The sequence below is a fragment of the Sminthopsis crassicaudata genome, chromosome 3, assembly GCF_048593235.1.
Source record: "Sminthopsis crassicaudata isolate SCR6 chromosome 3, ASM4859323v1, whole genome shotgun sequence".
NCBI lineage: Eukaryota > Metazoa > Chordata > Mammalia > Dasyuromorphia > Dasyuridae > Sminthopsis > Sminthopsis crassicaudata.
This window is the reverse complement of record NC_133619.1, coordinates 515,822,513-515,843,227: the sequence shown is the minus strand read 5'-3', so window position 1 is coordinate 515,843,227 and position 20,715 is coordinate 515,822,513. Positions and strand designations below refer to the sequence as shown.

The 20,715-nt window shown below is 34.5% G+C and overlaps 1 protein-coding gene across 4 annotated transcripts in view; it reads right to left on the bottom strand.

Annotated features, from left to right (window-relative positions):
• ACER3 (alkaline ceramidase 3) overlaps nucleotides 1–20,715 on the bottom strand; it is a 204,599-nt gene that overhangs the window by 93,514 nt on the left and 90,370 nt on the right. For all 4 annotated transcript variants that reach the window (XM_074304131.1, XM_074304134.1, XM_074304132.1 and 1 more), the window contains exon 2: nucleotides 20,071–20,181. In XM_074304131.1, coding sequence (XP_074160232.1) covers nucleotides 20,071–20,181 — 111 coding nt within the window. The remainder of the gene's footprint in view (nucleotides 1–20,070; nucleotides 20,182–20,715) is intronic.

Below are 20,715 nucleotides of genomic sequence, written 5' to 3'. Positions count from 1 at the left end.
TTAATCTGCTGTTGGTTTGAGAGAAGGTCAGAGGAGGTCACAAAAAGTCATGTCTGCTCTCCACCATCATGGCTCTGCCCCATGATTTGTTTTTTACACTGAGTCTCTATATATGACTAATTTTTGTGTGTGTATGAAGGTACCATAAACAGCGAAAATAGGTAAACTACTTTCAATTAGCATTTAATGTTCTCCAGTGATACAACATATCTAGTTTCTCTAAAACTCTATTCATATTCTTAACTTTTTTTTGTTTATGGTTAGATTTATCTAAATTGGAGAGGGATAAGTTAAAGTTCACCACTATTATAGTTTTATTATTTCTTTGTGTAAATCATTTTACTTTTCCTTTAAGATGTTAAATGCTATGCTATTTGGTGTGAATATATTCAATACTAATATTAACTCAATGTCTATGGTATGTTTTCCCCCTGAGGCAATTGGGGTTAAGTGACTTGCCCAGAGTCACACAGCTAGGAAGTGTTAAGTGTCTGAGGTCATATTTGAACTCAGATTCTCCTGACTTCAAGGCTGGTACTCTATCCACTGCGCCATCTAGCTGCCCCTTGACCTGGCAGTCCTGGTTTCTGTGACACTCCTGAGAACAATTTTTTAAAACTTAAAAACAAAATAAGAAAAAAACAAGATAGAAAAAGAGAGACAGAAAAAGGAAAATGGAAAAAAACCCAAAACGTTGTCATGTACTCAGTAGAACATCAGGGAAGATAGTTTAGCACAGATACACACACATACACATGCATTACATACACATTGCACCCTCCTACAAGATTTATATCCACACATACATACACCTACATTCAAAGCACATGCATATATACATATGTATACATGCATATGCATATATTCAATATAGAGACATGCATCTAAAACAATATAAATATGGCTGATTTATAATACAGATTTCTCTCTTTACTGAATCTTTAAAGTTTGACTTTGAGATCAATGATTATCACTCCTACTTTTTTCCTAATAAATTCTATTCTTGATCATTGTTATTATATTTGTATATATCACTTATTTCCTACCCCTGCTAACTCTTTAATTCTATTCTTTAAAACTGCCTTCCTATTAACTCCTCTCATGAGTTCCTTATCTTCCCTTCTATTTATCTATTGATATTCCCATTAATCTACACACCTTTAGAATCAGATAATACCCTCAATTGCCCCAGTCTTTTGGACTACCCAATTACTAATGTCAATCTTAGAGATATAGTTTATATTTCCATGTATAAAACAAACATTTTGTCCTTTAAGTTCCTTGAAACGAGTCTTTGAAGTTAGCTCTTATATGTCACATTTTCTATCGCGTTCAGGTTTGCTTGAAACAGAATCCTGAAAATCTGAGAGTACAACTGAATGTCCCTTTTTGTTGTTGTTGTTCCAATGTTCTAATTAATTTTGCTGGATATAATATATTTGGCTGCTGGCCTAATTCTTTTGATTGCTGATATATTTGGCCATAGGCCTAGCTTTTTTAATTGCTGATATATAATATTCCAGGACCTGGGGTATTTTATTGTAGCTACTGATAAATCATAATTGTAGCTACAGTATATTTGAATTTTTGTTTGTTTTTTTGTAAAAATTTCTCTTGATCTACAATGATAGACAGAAATAACTACACCCAGAGAAGGAACACTGGGAAGTGAATGTAAATTGTTAGCACTACTGTCTATCTACCCAGGTTACTTATACCTTCAAAATCTAATACTTAATGTGCAACAAGAAAATGGTATTTACACACATATATTGTATCTAGGTTATATTGTAACATATGTAAAATGTATGGGATTGCCTGTCATCAAGGGGAGGGAGGGGGGGATAATTTGGAAAAATGAATACAAGGGATAATATTATAAAAAAAAATTACTCATGCATATATACTGTGGGAAAAAATTCTTAAAAAAAAATTTCTCTTGATCTAGAGGTTTAAAAATTTAACAATAATGTTCCTATATGTTTTCCTTGGATCTCTCTGAGTAAGTGATTGGTGGATTTTTTTTTTTTTCTGTTTCTACTTTCTCCTCTTATTTGAAGACCAGGACAATTTCTTTTCATTATTTCTTGTATTTTTGTACCAAGGTTATTTTTTTGGTCGCAGCTTTCTGCTAGTACAATTATTCTTATGTTTTCTTTTCTTGATATGTTCTCCATATCTGTTGGTTTTATGTTTCACATTCTGTTCTATTTTTTTATTCTTTATATTTTGTTTTGTTATTTCTTGGTTTCTTTCTTATAGCTTCAGTGGCTTTCCCTTGCCCAATTCGAATTTTCTTTTCTTTAAAAAAAACACAACAACATTATTTTAATTTTTTGGCTTGTCTTTTCTTTCTTCTTTTTCTTATAGCTTTTTATTTACAAAACATATGCATGGGTAATTTTTCAACATTGACTCTTGCAAAACTGTCGGTTCCAAATTTTCCCCTCCTTTCCTCCACCCCCTCTCCTAGTACAATTATTCTTATGTTTTCTTTTCTTGATATGTTCTCCATATCTGTTGGTTTTATGTTTCACATTCTGTTCTATTTTTTTATTCTTTATATTTTGTTTTGTTATTTCTTGGTTTCTTTCTTATAGCTTCAGTGGCTTTCCCTTGCCCAATTCGAATTTTCTTTTCTTTAAAAAAAACACAACAACATTATTTTAATTTTTTGGCTTGTCTTTTCTTTCTTCTTTTTCTTATAGCTTTTTATTTACAAAACATATGCATGGGTAATTTTTCAACATTGACTCTTGCAAAACTGTCGGTTCCAAATTTTCCCCTCCTTTCCTCCACCCCCTCTCCTAAATGACAAGTACTCCAATACATGTTAAAATATATGTTAAATCCCATATATGTATACATATCCATACAATTATCTTGCTGCACAGGAAAAATTGGATCTAGAAAGAAAAAAGAAACCTGAGAAGGAAAACAAATGCAAGCAAACAATAATAAAAAGAGTGAAAATGCTATGTTGTGTTCCACACTCGGTTTCCACTATCCTTTCTCTGAGTATAGATGGCTCTCTTCATTACTGGACAATTGGAACTGGTTTGAATCATCTCATTGTTGAAGAAAGCCACGTCCATCAGAATTGATCATTGTGTAATCTTGCTGTTGCCTTATACAATGATCTCCTGGTTCTGCTCATTTCACTCAGCATCAGTTCATTTAAGTCTCTCCAGGCCTCTCTGAAATCATCCTGCTGATCATTTCTTATAGAACAATAATATTCTGTAATATTCATATACCACAACTTATTCAGCTATTCTCCAACTGATGGAAACTCCAGTTTCCAATTTCTGGATACTACAAAGAGGGCTGCCACAAACATTCTTGCACATACAAATATATCAACAACTTTTCCTTCTTTAGGATCTCTTTGGGATATAAGCCCAATAACAGCACTGCTGGGTCAAAGGGCATACACAGTTTGATAACTTTTTGAGGGTAGTTCCAAAATTGCTCTTCAGAATGCTTGGATCCTTTCACAGTTCCACCAACAATGTATTCGTGTCCCAGTTTTCCCTCATCCCCTCCAACATTTGTCATTATCTTTTCCTGTCATCTTAGCCAATCTGAGAGGTATATAGTGGTATCTCAGAGTTGTCTTAATTTGTGTTTCTCTGATCAGTAATGATTTGGAGCATCTTTTCATATCACTAGCTTCAATTTCTTCATCTGAAAATTATCTGTTCATATCCTTTGACCATTTATCACCCAATTCTAATTTTCAAAGAATAATTTTCTTCTTTAAGATGCTGAATTTCCTTTTCTAATTATCTGGCTTTCTAAAATGGTTATTATTGTTATTATTATTATTGCAGCTTAATTTTTCCTCAATTTCTCTCTTTGATTTTAAAAGTCTTTTAAAAAGTTCTTCTATAACCTTTTTCTGGGCAGGTCGCCATTTGATATTACACTTTGTGGTAGGAGAGGCTTCCCCCCCCCCCAAACTTCAGTGTCCTCTGAAGATGAAGCTTGGTCTTCCATATAACCACAGTAACTTTCTATGATTGGTTTCTATCCCTTTTTTTCTATTGAGAATTTATTAATGTAAGAACCTCTAGTCCAGGAGTGGGGGGATGGTGCCTGGGCCCCCCCTTCTTGTGAATGCCCACAGGCCCCTGCCCCACAGCCTCTGCACTCACTGCTCTGCGATTCCTCCTTGCCCAGGACCCTGCCTCAGCAGAAGCACCTCTATCCACAGAGGTTCTGTCTTCCCTGAGATCAGACACCCCTCCTCCCCAGAAGTAAAAGTTGCTGCAGCTGGAGCTAAAGAGACCTTCAAACCCAACTAGCCCCAGAGCTCCCCTCTTGCTGTCTCTGTGGAGCTAGCCTGATGGTGTTCACACACTTCACAGAGGTGAAACCTGGATCCTGGGGTAGGTCTTCTCAGGTTGTCTCAGAAGAACTCCTGTTCTGCTCATCGTCTTATTTGATCTATGTTCATCCTAAGGTACAATTTTGTTCAAAAACGTTTATGTCCAACACAGAGTTCATTCTCTCCTCCCTTAATCCCCCTGCCTTTTCAACTTTCCCCTTCCTGTTGAGAGCATCTCCATCTTCCCAGGCATACGGTTCTCATCCCTGAGTGCTCCCTCCCATTGCTTCCACATATCCAAACACTGCCAGTTTCCCACACCCACTCTCCCTGAGGTCTCTTTCTGCCCATTCCCAAGTCTCCAAGCCAACACAGGCTTTTATCACTTTTCCTCTGGACTGGGACACAGCCTCTGACTGCTCTTCCTTCTTCAGTTATCTTCCCTTTCCCAAACTTGCTTTTGCTAAAGGGTGGGCCTGACACCCTGCTCAGTAACACCATGACCTTCCTCTGATTGTTCAGTACCAAAGGCTCTTTGGGGCATTTAAGGCCCTTCCTAACACCATCCCTTCTTTTCTTCCCCAAATCCTTTGTCATGCTGCCTCTGCTCTGTGATCCAGCTATAGGGGATACCTGCTTTCCCTCTTGGCTTTGGGCTGCTGTGTGCACCAGGCCTAGATGCTCTCCCTCCTCCTAACCCGACTCCTGATGTCTTGATTTTCTTCAAAACTCATTCACACTACTTTATTCAGGGGGCTTTTCTCAGTCTTTTTTCTGCCCCTTACACCACCTTCCACTACTAGTGCCTTTTCCTCTGAGATTACCTTTAATTTTCCCCAAATTCATTTTGTGGGTTCTTAGTTGTTTATGTGTTGTCTCCCCATTAGAATGGGAACATCTGACATCAGGGTTTTTTCTCCCCCTTCCTGCCCCCAGAAGTTAACATAACACCTCACACATAGTACCACTTAATGTCTGTAGGGGGATGGTCTGTTCCTCAATTTGGGGCTATTTTTCCTACGTCTGTGTTTTTGTGTGGGTCATATCACATGCCCGAAAAATATCCTCAACAATTTTGCTTCCTTCAAGATTCAGCTTAAATGTTACCACCTCTCCAAGACCTTTTCTGATTTATTCTAGCTAAAAACAACTTCTCCCATCTTAAGTTTTTTTTTTTTTTTTTGTATTTTCTATGTCTGTCAGTCAAGAGACACAGATTCAAATCCTGAACCTGCCAGTAAACGAGTGAATTGGTCTCTCTGGCCATTTGCAATGCCAGGGTTAACCTTGAAATATCTCTTAAGTTATCTTTCACATGGATAATTTATGTTCTAACATCTATTTTAGCTAGTTTGCTTTTTTATGATACATCCTTGTGCTGACACTCTATGAATAAAAGAAATATTAACACTATTTTTTAAAAAGTCTAATATACTTTAATTGTATCTAATTTTTTTCTTCCAGAACTTGAGCAGTACTCATCAGCAACTGTATACTAATATGGTAAGGCTTTAGTTGTCTTCTCTTTGAACTAGCAGGAGGTATTCTGCAATGGCTCTAGGAAGTGAGGAAGAAGTGTATGGGAAAAAGAGGAAAAATGAGAATTTTAACATTCTCTTAAAAGTGGAATGAGAAACTACTAGACACATGAAATATGAGAAAGAAAAATGAGTGAAATAGAAAAGTAAAGAGATTAAAAGTCATTATGTTTATCAGACCTACAACTTGGGGAAATTGGTATGTTTCAATAACAAGAAAATCTTTCAGGCTGTCCAGTAAACAGTAATTTCCTTATGAAAGCATTATCACCAAAATAGCAATTGAGAAACTTCCTTGAAGTCAATTAAGTCAGTATGACTCATTTTAATAAGGGTAAGTTTATTTATGTATCTTGTAATAAGAATGAAACTATCATTTAAGGCTGAAATAAAATCCATCTTCAGAAGATTTTTAAGATTTTGAAAAACATACTTAAGTAATCACACTTTACATTTAGACTTATAAATGTTAACTGAAATGCAAAGACCACTTAGAAGATTCAAAAGGCAGTGACTTTAATTATAGAATGTCACAACTTGCAGAGATAGAAAGAATATCATACTTGAAAAGGAGAATTATAGAATGCAGAATATCAGAACTGAAGGGACCTTGGAGTTAGAAGAGGACTTGGAACATGGGATGTTAGCAGTGGTTGGAGCCTTGAGAATTATACAGAGGAGCAAATTGAGATCTCTAAAATAGGAAGTTAATGGTAATCTAGTAGTACAACTCAGGTCTTTTAATTCTCCAGTCTGGTATCCTATCTTTTCCTTTTCTTTTTTCAGTTTTCTTCCCAAGATAATAAGCTACTTGCTATCTTTGCATATGGACAAAATCATAGGAAAGTATTTTCAATGAATTCAAATCCAAAAAAAAAATCACAAATTTGAAAATAAAAAAATGTTTTTAAGTAAGGTAAAAAATGGCAGAAGGCAGGAATTCTTATTTTATTCAAAAAAATGATGAAAGGCAAAGTAAAGTGTTCAATATTGTCTCTTTTGCAACAGAACAGATATGAAGCTAACAGAAAGGGCAACTCAATTCAATTTTGGAATGAATATTTTCTTGAAAATTCCCAAATATTTATTTTTTAATTAAAAAATGGAGTCCCCTTTATCATCTTTATTATTATGTGTTTTTACATTTTACAAAACACCTTCACATATAGTATCATATCTGATCAGAAAATTCTAGTCACTAGGTAAAGGCTTCATAAATTTTTCTTCAATAACATGGCGTCATGGAAAAAGTCCTAATCCCTAAAGAGTTAGAAGCACTGTTTCAACCATAAAGAAGATATGTAATCTTGAAAAATCATTTTAATTTGGGAGAGGATTGGATGGAGATGGAAATAGACTACATGTTCTCTAAGGTCCTTTTCAACAGCAAACTTCTAAAAGTCCATGATCTCAACCAAAGGCAGAAAGACAAAAACCAAACATACACATTAAAAACCATTTTAAAATATTAATCTTGATTTTTTCACCAAGGGTAAAACATCTTCTCTAAACAGACTTACTCTAAACATAGCTTATCAATGCCTTCCAATTAAAATTCAGTTCTTTTTTTTAGTTAAATATACAGGACTCTACTTCATGGTGTCCTTCCCCTCACACTTCTCCCATGCCACATAGTCTCTCCTCTCATTTCTCCCTCACACCCATCATGCTTCATGAGGTCTCTCTTCTCACCCCATAATGCCCTATGGTGTCTCTCCTCTCAACCTCCACTGTGTTTCATGATGCCTTTCTTCTCCTTACAGCTGACTCTCTTTTTTCCTCCTAAATTACATCATTTGGTGCCAACAAACCACATCATCTGCTACCTCAACCACAACAATCTTATTGTTTCTTTTTAATAGGGTTTTCTTTTTCCAAATACATGCAAAGATAGTTTTCAACATTCACCTTTGCAAAATCTTGTGTTCCAAATTTTTCTCCCTCTTCTACTCACTCCCCAAAACAGCAAGCAATCTGATATAGGTTAAACATATGCAATTCTTGTAAACATATTTCCATATTCATCACGCTGCACGAAAAAATCAGAACAAAAGGGAAAAAAACACAAGAAAGGAAAAAAAAAAAACCTGACAACTACAACAACAAAAAAAATACTAGGTTTTATCCACATTCAGTCTTTCTCTGGATGTGAATGGAACTTTCCATCACAAGCCTACTGGAATTGCCTTGAATCATCTCATTGTTTAAAAGAGCCAAGTCCATCATAGTTGATCATCGCATAATTTTGTTGTTTCTATGTACAATGTTCTCTTAATTCTTCTCTTGTAAGTCTTTACAGGCTTTTTTGAAATCAGCCACTCATCATTTCTTATAAAACAATAAATTCCATATTACAGTCATATATTATAACTTATTCAGTCATTTCCCAACTGAGAGGCATCCACTTAATTTCCACTGACTAATAACTCTTTTAGAGTGCTAAATCCCTTTTAGGATTTAGCCTGCCAACTTAGGGCATTGCCTCAATCTCATGGAGTATTTCCTTTCTCCTGGATAATTGTGTATTCCACTAGGGAACTTGCCTTTTCCATCAGTAATTATTAAAACTTCTTTATTTGCTATTTGTTCTCCCAACTGTACTTCATATTTACCATTCCTGATGTCTATTATTGTATCTCTTCATTTTGTCTGTAACCTCTCCTAATAAACCTACTTTTTTGCCAAATAGAATGGCCATTGTGAATTCTTCATATGACCTGTGCTCTCCTAAATCTATATTATCTGGTGCCTATAAATCATATCAATTTTTATAACTAAATTCACTAGCCTTTTTTAGTTTGCTTTTCCCTTTATTTTTCTGTAACCTTTCCCCTTCCTTCTTGAAACTCTTCTCCTATGCCTTCCAAAGCATACCTCCCCAAAATTTCTCAATTCTGTTTAATTTCAAATCCTTATCTTACACTCTTTTTGGTTATACTATAAGGCTCTGACCTTGATCCTTTTCTCCTCTTTGTTTACATTCTTTAATTGGTGAGTTTATTGACTCCCAATAATTAAATTGTCACCTCAAAAAGAAATAGAACAAGTTATTAATCAATTCCCCATGAAAAAATCCCCAGGACCAGATGGATTTACATGTGAATTCTACCAAACATTTAAAGAACAACTAGCCCCAATGTTATATAAACTATTTGAAAAAATAGGGGATGAAGGAGTCCTGCCAAACTCCTTTTATGACATAGACATGGTACTGATACCTAAACCAGGTAGATTGAAAACTGAGAAAGAAAACTATAGACCAATTTCCTTAATGAATATTGATGTTAAAATCTTAAATAAGATATTAGCAAAAAGACTTCAGAAAATCATCCCCAGCATAATACACTATGATCAAGTAGGATTTATACCAGGAATGCAGGGCTGGTTTTTTTAGGAAAACTATTAGTATAATTGACCATATTAATAATCAAATTAACAAAAACCATATGATCATCTCAATAGATGCAGAAAAAGTATTTGATAAAATCCAACATCCATTCCTACTAAAAACGCTTGAGAGTATAGGAATAAATGGACTATTCCTTAGAATAATCAGGAGCATATATTTACGACCGTCAGTAAGCATAATATGCAATAGAAATAAACTGGAACCTTTCCCAGTAAGATCAGGAGTGAAACAAGGTTGCCCACTATCACCATTACTATTCAATATTGTATTAGAAATGTTAGCCTTGGCAATAAGAGCCAAGAAAGAGATTAAAGGAATAAGAGTAGGTAATGAGGAAATCAAACTGTCACTCTTTGCAGATGATATGATGGTATATTTAGAAAACCCCAGAGATTCTAATAAAAAGTTATTAGAAATAATTTACAACTTTAGCAAAGTTGCTGGATACAAAATAAATCCACATAAATCCTCAGCATTTTTATATATCACCAACAAAATGCAACAGCAAGAGATACAAAGAGAAATTCCATTCCAAACAAATGTTGAGAGTATAAAATATTTGGGAATCCATCTACCAAAGAAAAGTCAGGAATTATATGAGCAAAATTACAAAACACTTGCCACAAAAATAAAGTCAGATTTAAATAATTGGAAAGACATCCAGTGCTCATGGATAGGCCGAGCGAATATAATAAAGATGACAACACTCCCCAAACTAATCTATTTATTTAGTGCTATACCAATCAGACTCCCAAGAAACTATTTTAGTGACCTAGAAAAAATAACAACAAAGTTCATATGGAAGAATAAAAGGTCGAGAATTTCAAGGGAATTAATGAAAAAAAAAGTCAGATGAAGGTGGTCTAGGTATACCTGATCTAAAGCTATATTATATAGCAGCAGTCACCAAAACCATTTGGTATTGGCTAAGAAATAGACCAGTCGATCAGTGGAACAAATTAGGTACAAAGGACAAAAAAGGGTACATCTATAGCAATCTAGTGTTTGATAAACCCAAAGATACCAACATTAGGGATAAAAATTCATTATTTGAAAAAAAAACTGTTAGGAAAACTGGAAATTAGTATGCCAGAAATTAGATATGGACCCACACTTAACACCATATACCAAGATAACATCAAAATGGGTCCATGATTTAGGCATAAAGAATGAGATAATAAATAGATTAGAGGAACAGAGGATAGTCTATCTCTCAGACCTGTGGAGGAGGAAGGAATTTATAACTAGAGGAGAACTAGAGATCATTATTGATCACAAAATAGAAGATTTTGATTACATCAAACTAAAAAGTTTCTGTACAAACAATACTAATGCAAACAAGATTAGAAGGGAAGTAACAAATTGGGAAAATATTTTTATAGTTAAAGGTTCTGATAAAGGTCTCATTTCCAAAATATAGAGAGAATTGATCCTAATTTATAAGAAATCAAACCATTCTCCAATTGATAAATGGTCAAAGGATATGAACAGACAATTCTCAGATAATGAAATTGAAACTATATCCACTCATATGAAAGTGTTCCAAATCACTACTGATCAGAGAAATGCAAATTAAGACAACTCTGAGATATCACTACACACCTGTCAGATTGGCTAAGATGGCAGGAACAAATAATGATGAATGTTGGAGGGGATGTGGGAAAACTGGGACACTAATACATTGTTGGTGGAGTTGTAAAAGAATCCAGCCATTTTGGAGAGCAATTTGGAACTATGCCCAAAAAGTTATCAAACTCTGCATATCCTTTGATCCAGCAGTGCTACTACTGGGCTTATTTCCCAAAGAAATACTAAAGAGGGGAAAGAGACCTGTGTATGCCAAGATGTTTGTGGCAGCTCTTTTCATAGTGGCTAGAAACAGGAAGATGAATGGATGTCCATCAATTGGAGAATGGTTGGGTAAATTATGGTATATGAAGGTTATGGAATATTATTGCTCTGTAAGAAATGACTAGCAGGATGAATTCAGAAAGGCTTGGAGATGAACTGATGCTGAGTGAAATGAGCAGAACCAGAAGATCACTATACATTTCAACAACAATACTGTATGAAAGTATTCTGATGGAAGTGGTTATCTTCAACATAAAGAAGATCCAACTCACTTCCAGCTGATCAATGATGGACAGAAACAACTACACCCAAAGAAGGAACAATGGGAATTGAATGTAAAATATTAATACTACTGTCTATCTACTCAGGTTACTTATACCTTCGGAAACCAATACTTAACGTGCAACAAGAAAATTGGATTTACACACATATATTGTATCTAGGTTATACTGTAACATATGTAAAATGCATGAGATTGCCTGTCATCTAGAGGAGGGAGTAGAGGGAGGGAGGGGAAAATCTGGAAAAATGAATACAAGGGATAATGTTATAAAAAAATTATTCATGCATATATACTGTCAAAAATGTATAATTATAAAATTATTAAAAAAATAAAAATAAAAAAAAATTAAATTGTCACCTCTATGCAGATAATTTTAAAATCTATTCAGAAGCTTTGATAAGTCCTTGCTACTTAGTACCTTCATGTTCCATAACCATATTGTATACCTATGCAGGTGTTAAGACCTTGTTACACCACATTTAAGTCATTCTAGACATAAACAATATTTCAATATGAGACTTCCTTGCGTTAATCCAAGAGGTGCAATAAACAAAAAAAAATAGAAATTGGTCCTTTGGGGATCAGGCTTTCATGATAGGTTGCATACCTATACAATACTATATACAAATATAACATTTACATAAGTATACAGTATTGCCTCCCATTAAAACAATCTTTTTGAGGGCAAGGACTTTTTGTCTTGCCTTTATATCCCCAGCATCTAGCAAGTACATAGTATGTAAAAATAAATACTTGTTAAATTACTTATTTTAATTAATCTATAAAGCTTCATTTTTATTCCCAACCTCTTTTCAGAACTCTGGCCTCTACTTGAAAGACCATCTAAAATAGTTATCTCTACCTTCCTCTTCATTTTTCATAGCTTCTGATCATATCATTCAACTGAATATGCTGTTTCCAGTCACTAATCTAGTATCCTTTTCCAAGTCTTCATCCTTTTTGGCCTCTCTGTAGCTTTTTATACTGTCAATTTCCCTCTTCTCCTTGAGACTCTTTTCTCTAGCTTTTTGTGATATTAATTTTTATCCTAATTCCCCTCCTACTTATCTGACTGATATTCTTACTCTTCTTGGCCACCTCTTTATCCACATCAGCTCTGCTAAGGAAGAGGTCTACAGGGTTCTGTCCTGGGCCTTCGGATCTTCTCCCTCTACACTATTTTGCTTGATTATCTCATCTGTTTCCATTGTTTCAATTATATCTATTCCAATGATTCTCAAATCTCCTAAACCAGACCTAACCTTTCTTTCAACTTCTAGTGTCACATATCTCTAACTGCCAATTGGATATCTCAAGCTAGATGTCCTATACACAGATATTTTAACCTCAATATGTTCAAAATAATTCATTATCTTTTCTTCTGAAACCTGCTCTCCCCTCCTGATTTCCGATAACTCTTGTGGGTACTGATACTCAGGTTTAAAACCTGAATCTCAGACTCCTCAGTCTCTCTTTCTCTCTCCACGACCACCCATCCACTCTGTGGCCAAGGTCTGTCTATTTTACCTTCCCTTACACTTGCCCCTTTCTCTCCTTTAACAAAGGCCTTCATACCCTCATGCTTCAACTACTGTAACAGCCTTTTGGTTGTCTCTCTATACCAGTCTGTCCTCCACTTAGCTATCCAGTGATCTTCCTAAATTAGTACCATGTTATCCCCTTTTCCCCACACAACAAACTGTAGTGGTCCCCTATCAACTCTAGTATCCAATATAAAAGCTTTTGTTTAGCTTTCAAAGCCTTTTTCAACCTGCTTCTAACTCCCACCTTGCCAGTCTTTTTATACCTTACACTTAACATCATATATTCTGAAATCCAGTGACACTGGCCTTCTTGCAATTGTCTCAGTTCTAAGTATTTTCACTCATATTTCTAGCCATTTCTGAAATGCTCTCCCTCCTCATTTCTACATCCTACCTACCTTGCCTTCCTTCAAGTACCAACTAAAATCATATATTCTATCTATAAGAAGCCTTTTCCAATTTACCTTAATTCTAGTGCTTTCCTTCTATTGACTATTTCTAATTTATCCTGAATATACAGCTTATTTGTACATGGTTATTGTATACTGTCTTCCCCATTAGGTTTGTAAGTCCCTTGAAAGCAGAGGCTGACTTTTGCTTTTCTTTGTACTCCTATTTCTTAGCACAGTGTCTGTCACATACCAGATTCTTAATAAATGTTTATTTAGTGAGTAGCTGATTCAAATTCAATATATCCAAAATAAGTCCCCCATATTCTCACCTAAGTCTACCATCTACCCAACTCTTCTAATTCTATTGATTCTAATTCTCTTGTAATTCTTCTAATTCAACACTATCCTCATAGTCATCAAGGCTTACCATTTAGAGTTATCTTCAATCTTTCTATCTCTATTACTTCCATTTCCCTTTAAATGAAAATATCTTCTCTTCTCACATTTCCCATACTATAGATAACATAGTATAAATAACTGTCATTTGCAGTTATCTTGCACTCCCTTATATTAGTTATTACTATGTATTTTGGACCCAATGGCTTATATATAGTACATACTTAATTTTTTAAAATTAGATTTAATTTTTTTTATTGAGATATGAACCAGATTGACTTTTTATTGTAGGGTTAACAGTTAAGGGATTCAACATCTTTGGATAGATCACAGAATCCCAGTTATTATCCAATTTAACTCATAAACAAGAAATCATACATGATCATCCAATGAAGGGAAACTATTTCATCAAAACAGCCCATTTCATTTTGAGGGATCTGTCAGGAAGTCCTCTCATGCATTCTCTATATTGAGTCCAAACACTCCACTTGTGAAGTTAAAAATTATCAAAGGCACAAGTATACGATACAAGTAACAGAGTTTTTCATCAGTTACTTGATAAAGATCTGAGAGTAATGATAGATTTTAAGATCAAGGCAAGTCAAAGGCATGACTGGGCAACTAATAAAAGTGGGTATGACCTTGAAAATATGAGCATCCACAGAAAAGAATAAGAGTACCAACTGTTTTTCACTCTGGTAAGATCACATTGTAAGTATTATGCTTTGTTCTTGGTGCCATATTTTAGGAGGAACATTGAAAAACTAATTAGGATGATGGGGTGACATAAAATTACATCATAAATGGGTCAGTCAAGGGAAGTCACATGATAAAACAGATTTCTAGTCAAACAGACCTCCAAGATCACTGAGTCCATCATTCCTCATTTTTCAGAGGATCATTGTAAGGCTGAAGGAGGTTAAGTGACCAGGGTCACACAGCTAGTAAATGTCTTAAGTATATTTGAATTTAAATCTTTCTGACTCCAAGAACAGTAGCTTTATTTAGCAAACTACCCAAGTGAAAATTAAGCATAAACCATTACTATTTGTCACATTGAAGGTTTAATTAGACTATCTATGCTTAATCCTAGGAGAAAGAATTAAAACGTAGGGACACAAGTTACAATTTTCCCCTAATATTAAGAAAAACTTCCTAACAATTAAAGTTTTCTTAAAAAGTGGAATGTGTTGCCTTGGGAGGGAGTATACTTCTCAGACTAATCTCTGAATATCTTCAAGTGGAGGTCAAATTACCACCTGTCTGGAATGTTACAGAAGCAAAAACCACAGGTCAATTAAGAAGAAGATGAATAATACAAATTAGAATAGATATTAGAGATTAGATATAAGATAATTATAAGTGCAACTACTAGAGGAAGCTGAACTAAATAGGGATTGGGGAAGTAGCAGGTCCCATTTAAGTCAGGGAAGATTTTTCTGAAGAGTTCGAGTCAGGCTTTGAAATAATGGATTATGGACAAAAAGAGATGGAGAGAGTAGAGTGTTAAGGACAAAGAAATCAGAATTTCATTTAATTTTGTTTTTCCATTTCAGCAATCATTTAGGCATCCATTATAGTGAGAATTTAGTGCTAAGAGAGCCATATAGTTTTAAGACACTGTTGCTCAAGAGCCATCTAGTTCTCCCTCCATTTAGGCAGGTCTTACAGTCTATGGCACATGGCTATTGTGAATATCAAATGAGATAAGAATTGTAAAGTGCTTAGCACAGTGTGTGTCACATAGCAAGCACTATATAAATGTTAATTAATTTATTATTATTCTAGGCCAGTTCTCTACCCATTATGCCACATTAAAACTGCTTTTATATACTAAAAGCACTGATCTGGAGCCACGAATAAGGCACAATCACTCCCCTTCTCTTGGGACTTCAATTACTTTCTTTCTTTTTTTAAACTTATTTTTAACATGTTTTTCTTTTTTTTTTTTTAATTTTTTTAAAATTTTGATTTAATTTTTAATTTCCAAATTCTCTCCCTTCCCTCCCACCTCTTCACCACGTACTAAAAAGGCAAATAATGATATCAATTATGCATATGAAATCATGAAAACATTTCCATATTAACCATGTTGCCAAAAAATAAAATAAAATAAAAAGAAAGTGAGAAAATTATTCTTCAATTTGTACGTAAGTCCATCTAGAGGTGAGTAACTTTTTTTCACCACAAATCTTTTGGAATTGTCTTGGTTCACTATATTAGAGTAGCCGAATCTTTCACAGTTGATCATCATTATAATACTGCTGGTATTGTATACAATGGTTTGAGTTCTTCTCATTTCACTTTGCATCAATTCATATAGGAGTTGCTGTGTTTTTCTGAAACCACGCTCTTCCTCATTTCTCATTTCTCATAGCACAATAGTACTCCATTACAATCACATTTCACAACTTGTTCAGCTATTCTCCAATTTATGAGCATCTCTCCAGTTCTTTGCCACCACAAAAATAATTAATACATTTTTGTACATATAGGTCCTTTTCATTTGATCTCTTTGGGATACAGATCTAATAGTGTTTTTTAACTTAAAATATTTGTATTGATTTTGTTAAATGTTTCCCAGTTACTTGTAAAAAAAATTAACAATCATTAAAAAAAATTTTGAGTTCTAAATTCTTTATGACCCTCCTTTGCCTTTCTTCTCTTGAGAAAACAAGCACTTTGATATTGATTATATATAAAGTCATACAAAAGCTATTTCCATATTAGCCATGTTACAAAAGAAAACACAAACAAAATGTAAAAATATGGAGAGTTAAAAAAAAAAGTATGTTTTAATCTGCATTTAGGATTCATCAGTTTTTTCCCTAGAAGTGAACAGCAATTTTTGTCATGGGCCCTTTAGAATTATTTTGGATCATTTTCTTGATCAGAGTAGCTAAGTCTTACATAGTTCATCATCCTTACAATATTGCTATTACTGTTCAGGAGAACATTATACACAGTAATAGCAATATTGTATAATGATCAACTTGACAATACCAAGATTCAAGATAATTCTGAAGGACTTAAGATGAAAAATGCTATACACCAGAGGAAGAACTGATGAAAACTGAATATAGATCAAAAATGTTTTTTAAAAAGTTCTTTATTTTTCTTGGATTTTTTTTTGCCTGTGTTTTCTTTCTTAACATGACTAATATGGAAATATTTTGCATGACTGCACATGTATAACTTGTATCAAATTGGAAAAAATAAAATATTAAAAATCTTTAAAATATCCTTGTTACTATGTACAATATACTTCTAGGTTTTACTCACTTAATTTTGCATGAGTTCACATAAATTTTGTACTGTTTTTCTGTAATCACCCCCTTCTCATTTCTTATAACACAATGGTATTTTACAATCATATATTATAACTTGTTCAGTCATTCCCCAATTGATGGGCATTCCTTTTAAGGTTCAATTCTTTGTTATCATAAAAAGAGGTGATATAAATATTTTTGTATGAATAGGTCCCTTTCCATTTTCTTTCACCTCTCTGGAAAACAGACAAGTAGTTGTACTGCTGGGTCAAAGGGTACACACACAGCTCTATGGGAATTGTTCCAACTTGTCCTCCAGAGTGACTGGACTAGTTCACAGTTCCACCAACATTTCATTAGCATCACTATTTTTCTATATCCCTTTCCCTGGGATTCTGAGGAGCTTTTGATCACTTTAGGACTGACTTTATAGAATTCGTTCATTGAGACTTCTTATCCTTTTTCTGAACCAGGACTTAAAATAATACTAACAGTGAATGAAACTAGGAATGCTTAGCTTAAAAAAAGGAAGAGTTGAGATGTGGAAGACAAGAAGAAAGTGTCTGAAAGACTACCATATGGGATAGGAATTAGATTTGTTTCAAAGTGTCTGAAAAACTACCATAAGGGATAGGAATTAAATATGTTCTGATTGGCTCTAGATAGTAGATGTGGTGAAAATGAGTGGAATCTACTAAAGAGGTAAATTTTGGCTTTCTATGAGAAAAAATTTCCTAATAATTAAAGCTGTACCAAAGTGCAATGGGAGGCCACTGGACAAGTACATGTTATATGACCACTTTTCAGATATGTAAATGGCACATATTCATATGGCCCATATGATCAGAATAGAGAATCTTGAAAGTTCCTTTAACCACTGAGATCCTGTGACAAATGATATATTCTTAAAGTCTTTGGGACTATAAGATTTTCTGATTATTTCTTCTTACATTTTTCTTCAGGTGCTAAATAAGTGAACTGTTATTCACTGATTCAACATCCAGTGGTCAGAATGATAAAAAAGGAATTAAGTTAGGAAGGTTCACAAACTATATTACAGAAGGTCCTTGCCACCAATACACATTGATTTTAAGTTTCTTTCATTACTAACAGTCAATGCCGAAACTTAAAAGGTTTTTAGTCTTTTCTGCTCTGTATTAAAGCTTCTTCAACAACTTCTCTGGCTAGAAAGGGTATAGCACATTCAAATTATTTCTGATTAATCTTATAATAGTATGGTCTAGTCAAAACAGGCACTCAGGTACTATCCCATTAAAATTAATCAATTAAACTTCTTCTATTTAAAGTACTTCCAATGAATCTATGTGTTCAAGAAATTACTGTCTTTCTCCTTTCAGTGCCTTCTTACTTTGGTTTTGAATTGTGAAGAAGCAACAAAGTTTTTTCTATGTTTCTCTTATTTTTTAGATTTGTCAAAGGCTGTAGAGAGAATCAAGAAGGGTGAGGAATGAGAAAAGTCCCTTAAATTGGTAATTAAGAAAACATCAGTAATTATAGAGAGAGTAATTTTTGCTGAATAATGAGATCAGAAGTCATGCTACAAAAAGTGGAGACGGAGAGGAAAAGTCAGCAAAGAAAAGAGAGATATAGGATGATAGCTACAGGGAAAGATTAAATGAGGATTTTTTTGAGGATAGGGAGATAAGGCCATGTTTGTGGGAATTAAGGAAGCAGCCAGTAAAAAAGAAATAATTCCAGATTAGTGAAAGAGTAAGAATTATTAGTGAGGGAAATCTTTGGGAGAAAATGGGATGGAATATATGTAGTGAGGTTGGCTTTGGAAAGGAGAAAGGTTTCCTTTTCACATGAATCAGCAATGAAGGATGAGATGGTGGCAGAAAGAACCATGATTATGTTTCTAGTCTAGATGGCCACATTGGGGATATGTTGTATTGTGTTGGGGTCCCCTTTCTAAAAACAGATCAGATTACTAAAATAACCTCTGTCTGAAGTTTCTCTTCTTCTCCAATATATCCTCTCCACAAAGCTACTGACATGATATTCCTGAGGCACAAGTCTTATCTCTTTCTTTCTCAAAAGAAAGGTGACTTCCTATTATGTGAAGGATGTAATTTCCCAAAGTGGCTCCAGGATACTTTTCCAGTCTGATTACATACTATTCCCCTTGCTGCACCCTAGCCAAATTGGTTTCCTTGCTGTTCTCTTTACAGACATCACTCATCTTCCATCTCTCTGTTTTGTTTTGACAATACACTCTCTCATCATCAAAGCTCCCTCTTCAAATGTCATCTTAAGTGCTACCAAGTTATCTCCCATATAAGATCTTTCTTTAGCCTCATTTCCCATCCCGCCCTCCCCTACCTCATAGAGGGTATTAATGCACCCATCTGAATTTATTTATATGAACAAATGTTGTTTTCCCAAATAAAACATAAAGTCCTTGAGATTAGGGAGATGTTTGACTTTTTGCACTGTACCTCCCAGACCCGGCAAATCAGTGCCTGGTACATGGTAGTTATATGGTTGTTGACTGATATCCCTGAGACTCCTGTAGTTCAGAATATATGATTATGTGCCTGAACTATAAGGGGAAAGAGAAAGTAGGTTGGAAAAAAAGTCTTGTTGATCCAATTCCTCTGAGATTTTCATCTCCATGTTTGTTTATTTGAGTATATGCCACAGTTTCAAAACTAAAATGATATTAAGCTATTTGGTAGTGATTGAGAAGGCTTATGTAAATCCGCATAAAGAACCTTATTTACAATCTTCTAAACTCATATTGTGCTGGGTCAGGAATTGAAAATCAGAAAATTTTCATTTTACAACTTTAGAAAGTGCATGAGAATATAGAAATCCATCTACTTCAACAACAATAACAACAAAAATCATACCCACCTCACTTGAAAATCTATATCAGGATTTTCATTTAGGCGCCTGAAAATGAGTCGTTTTTATTAAAAGGCTCTCAATGCCAGAATGTAACTATTCACTTTTATAGACAGAAAAACCAAAAGAACATGCCAATGCTACAGATGATTATTTCTTGGGAAGTTCCATCAATAATAGTCAAACTTACCTGTAATAGCCAAATAGGAAGCTGTGTACCGCTTTTCCAATCCATCTTTGACTGTCTGAATGGCACCATAAATTGGAGGTAGAATCATAATCAAGTTACTCAGTGTGTTCCCTGTGGCAGAAAGACCAAAGAAGAGATTTAGAATTAATTAGTAAAACACTAAATAAGATGTTCATTCCTTCACCAAATGTTTCCTATATTCTACAGGAAAAGGGATCTTATGGTCATTTCAATAATTGTCTTAGAAATGAAAGGAATCTGTCAAGAGTTCATTCATCTAACTCAGTCTGCTCAATGAAGCATGAATTCTTTCAGCAAAATGATCATTAATCTATCTAGATCTCTAATTGATATCATCCATTAAGAGCTCTCTTCTTCTTCATAGTTTTGGTTTGGTCATGGAACTTCATAAAGTTAGGGAAATCGTGATATGGAATTTCTCTGTACCAGTGCAGATCAGCAGCCCTTTTGTAGTTTTTATCTTAGGGAGTTAAGAGGCATCCTGAGAGGAAGTGATTTGTCCATGGTCACCCAGTCAATAAAGGAGAGATGCAGAACCTGAACCAGGGTTTCCTTGACTGCAAGGCTACCACTTTATCTACTCTGCTCTCCTCCCTCTCTCTTCTCTATCAAGCTAGCTCGCCT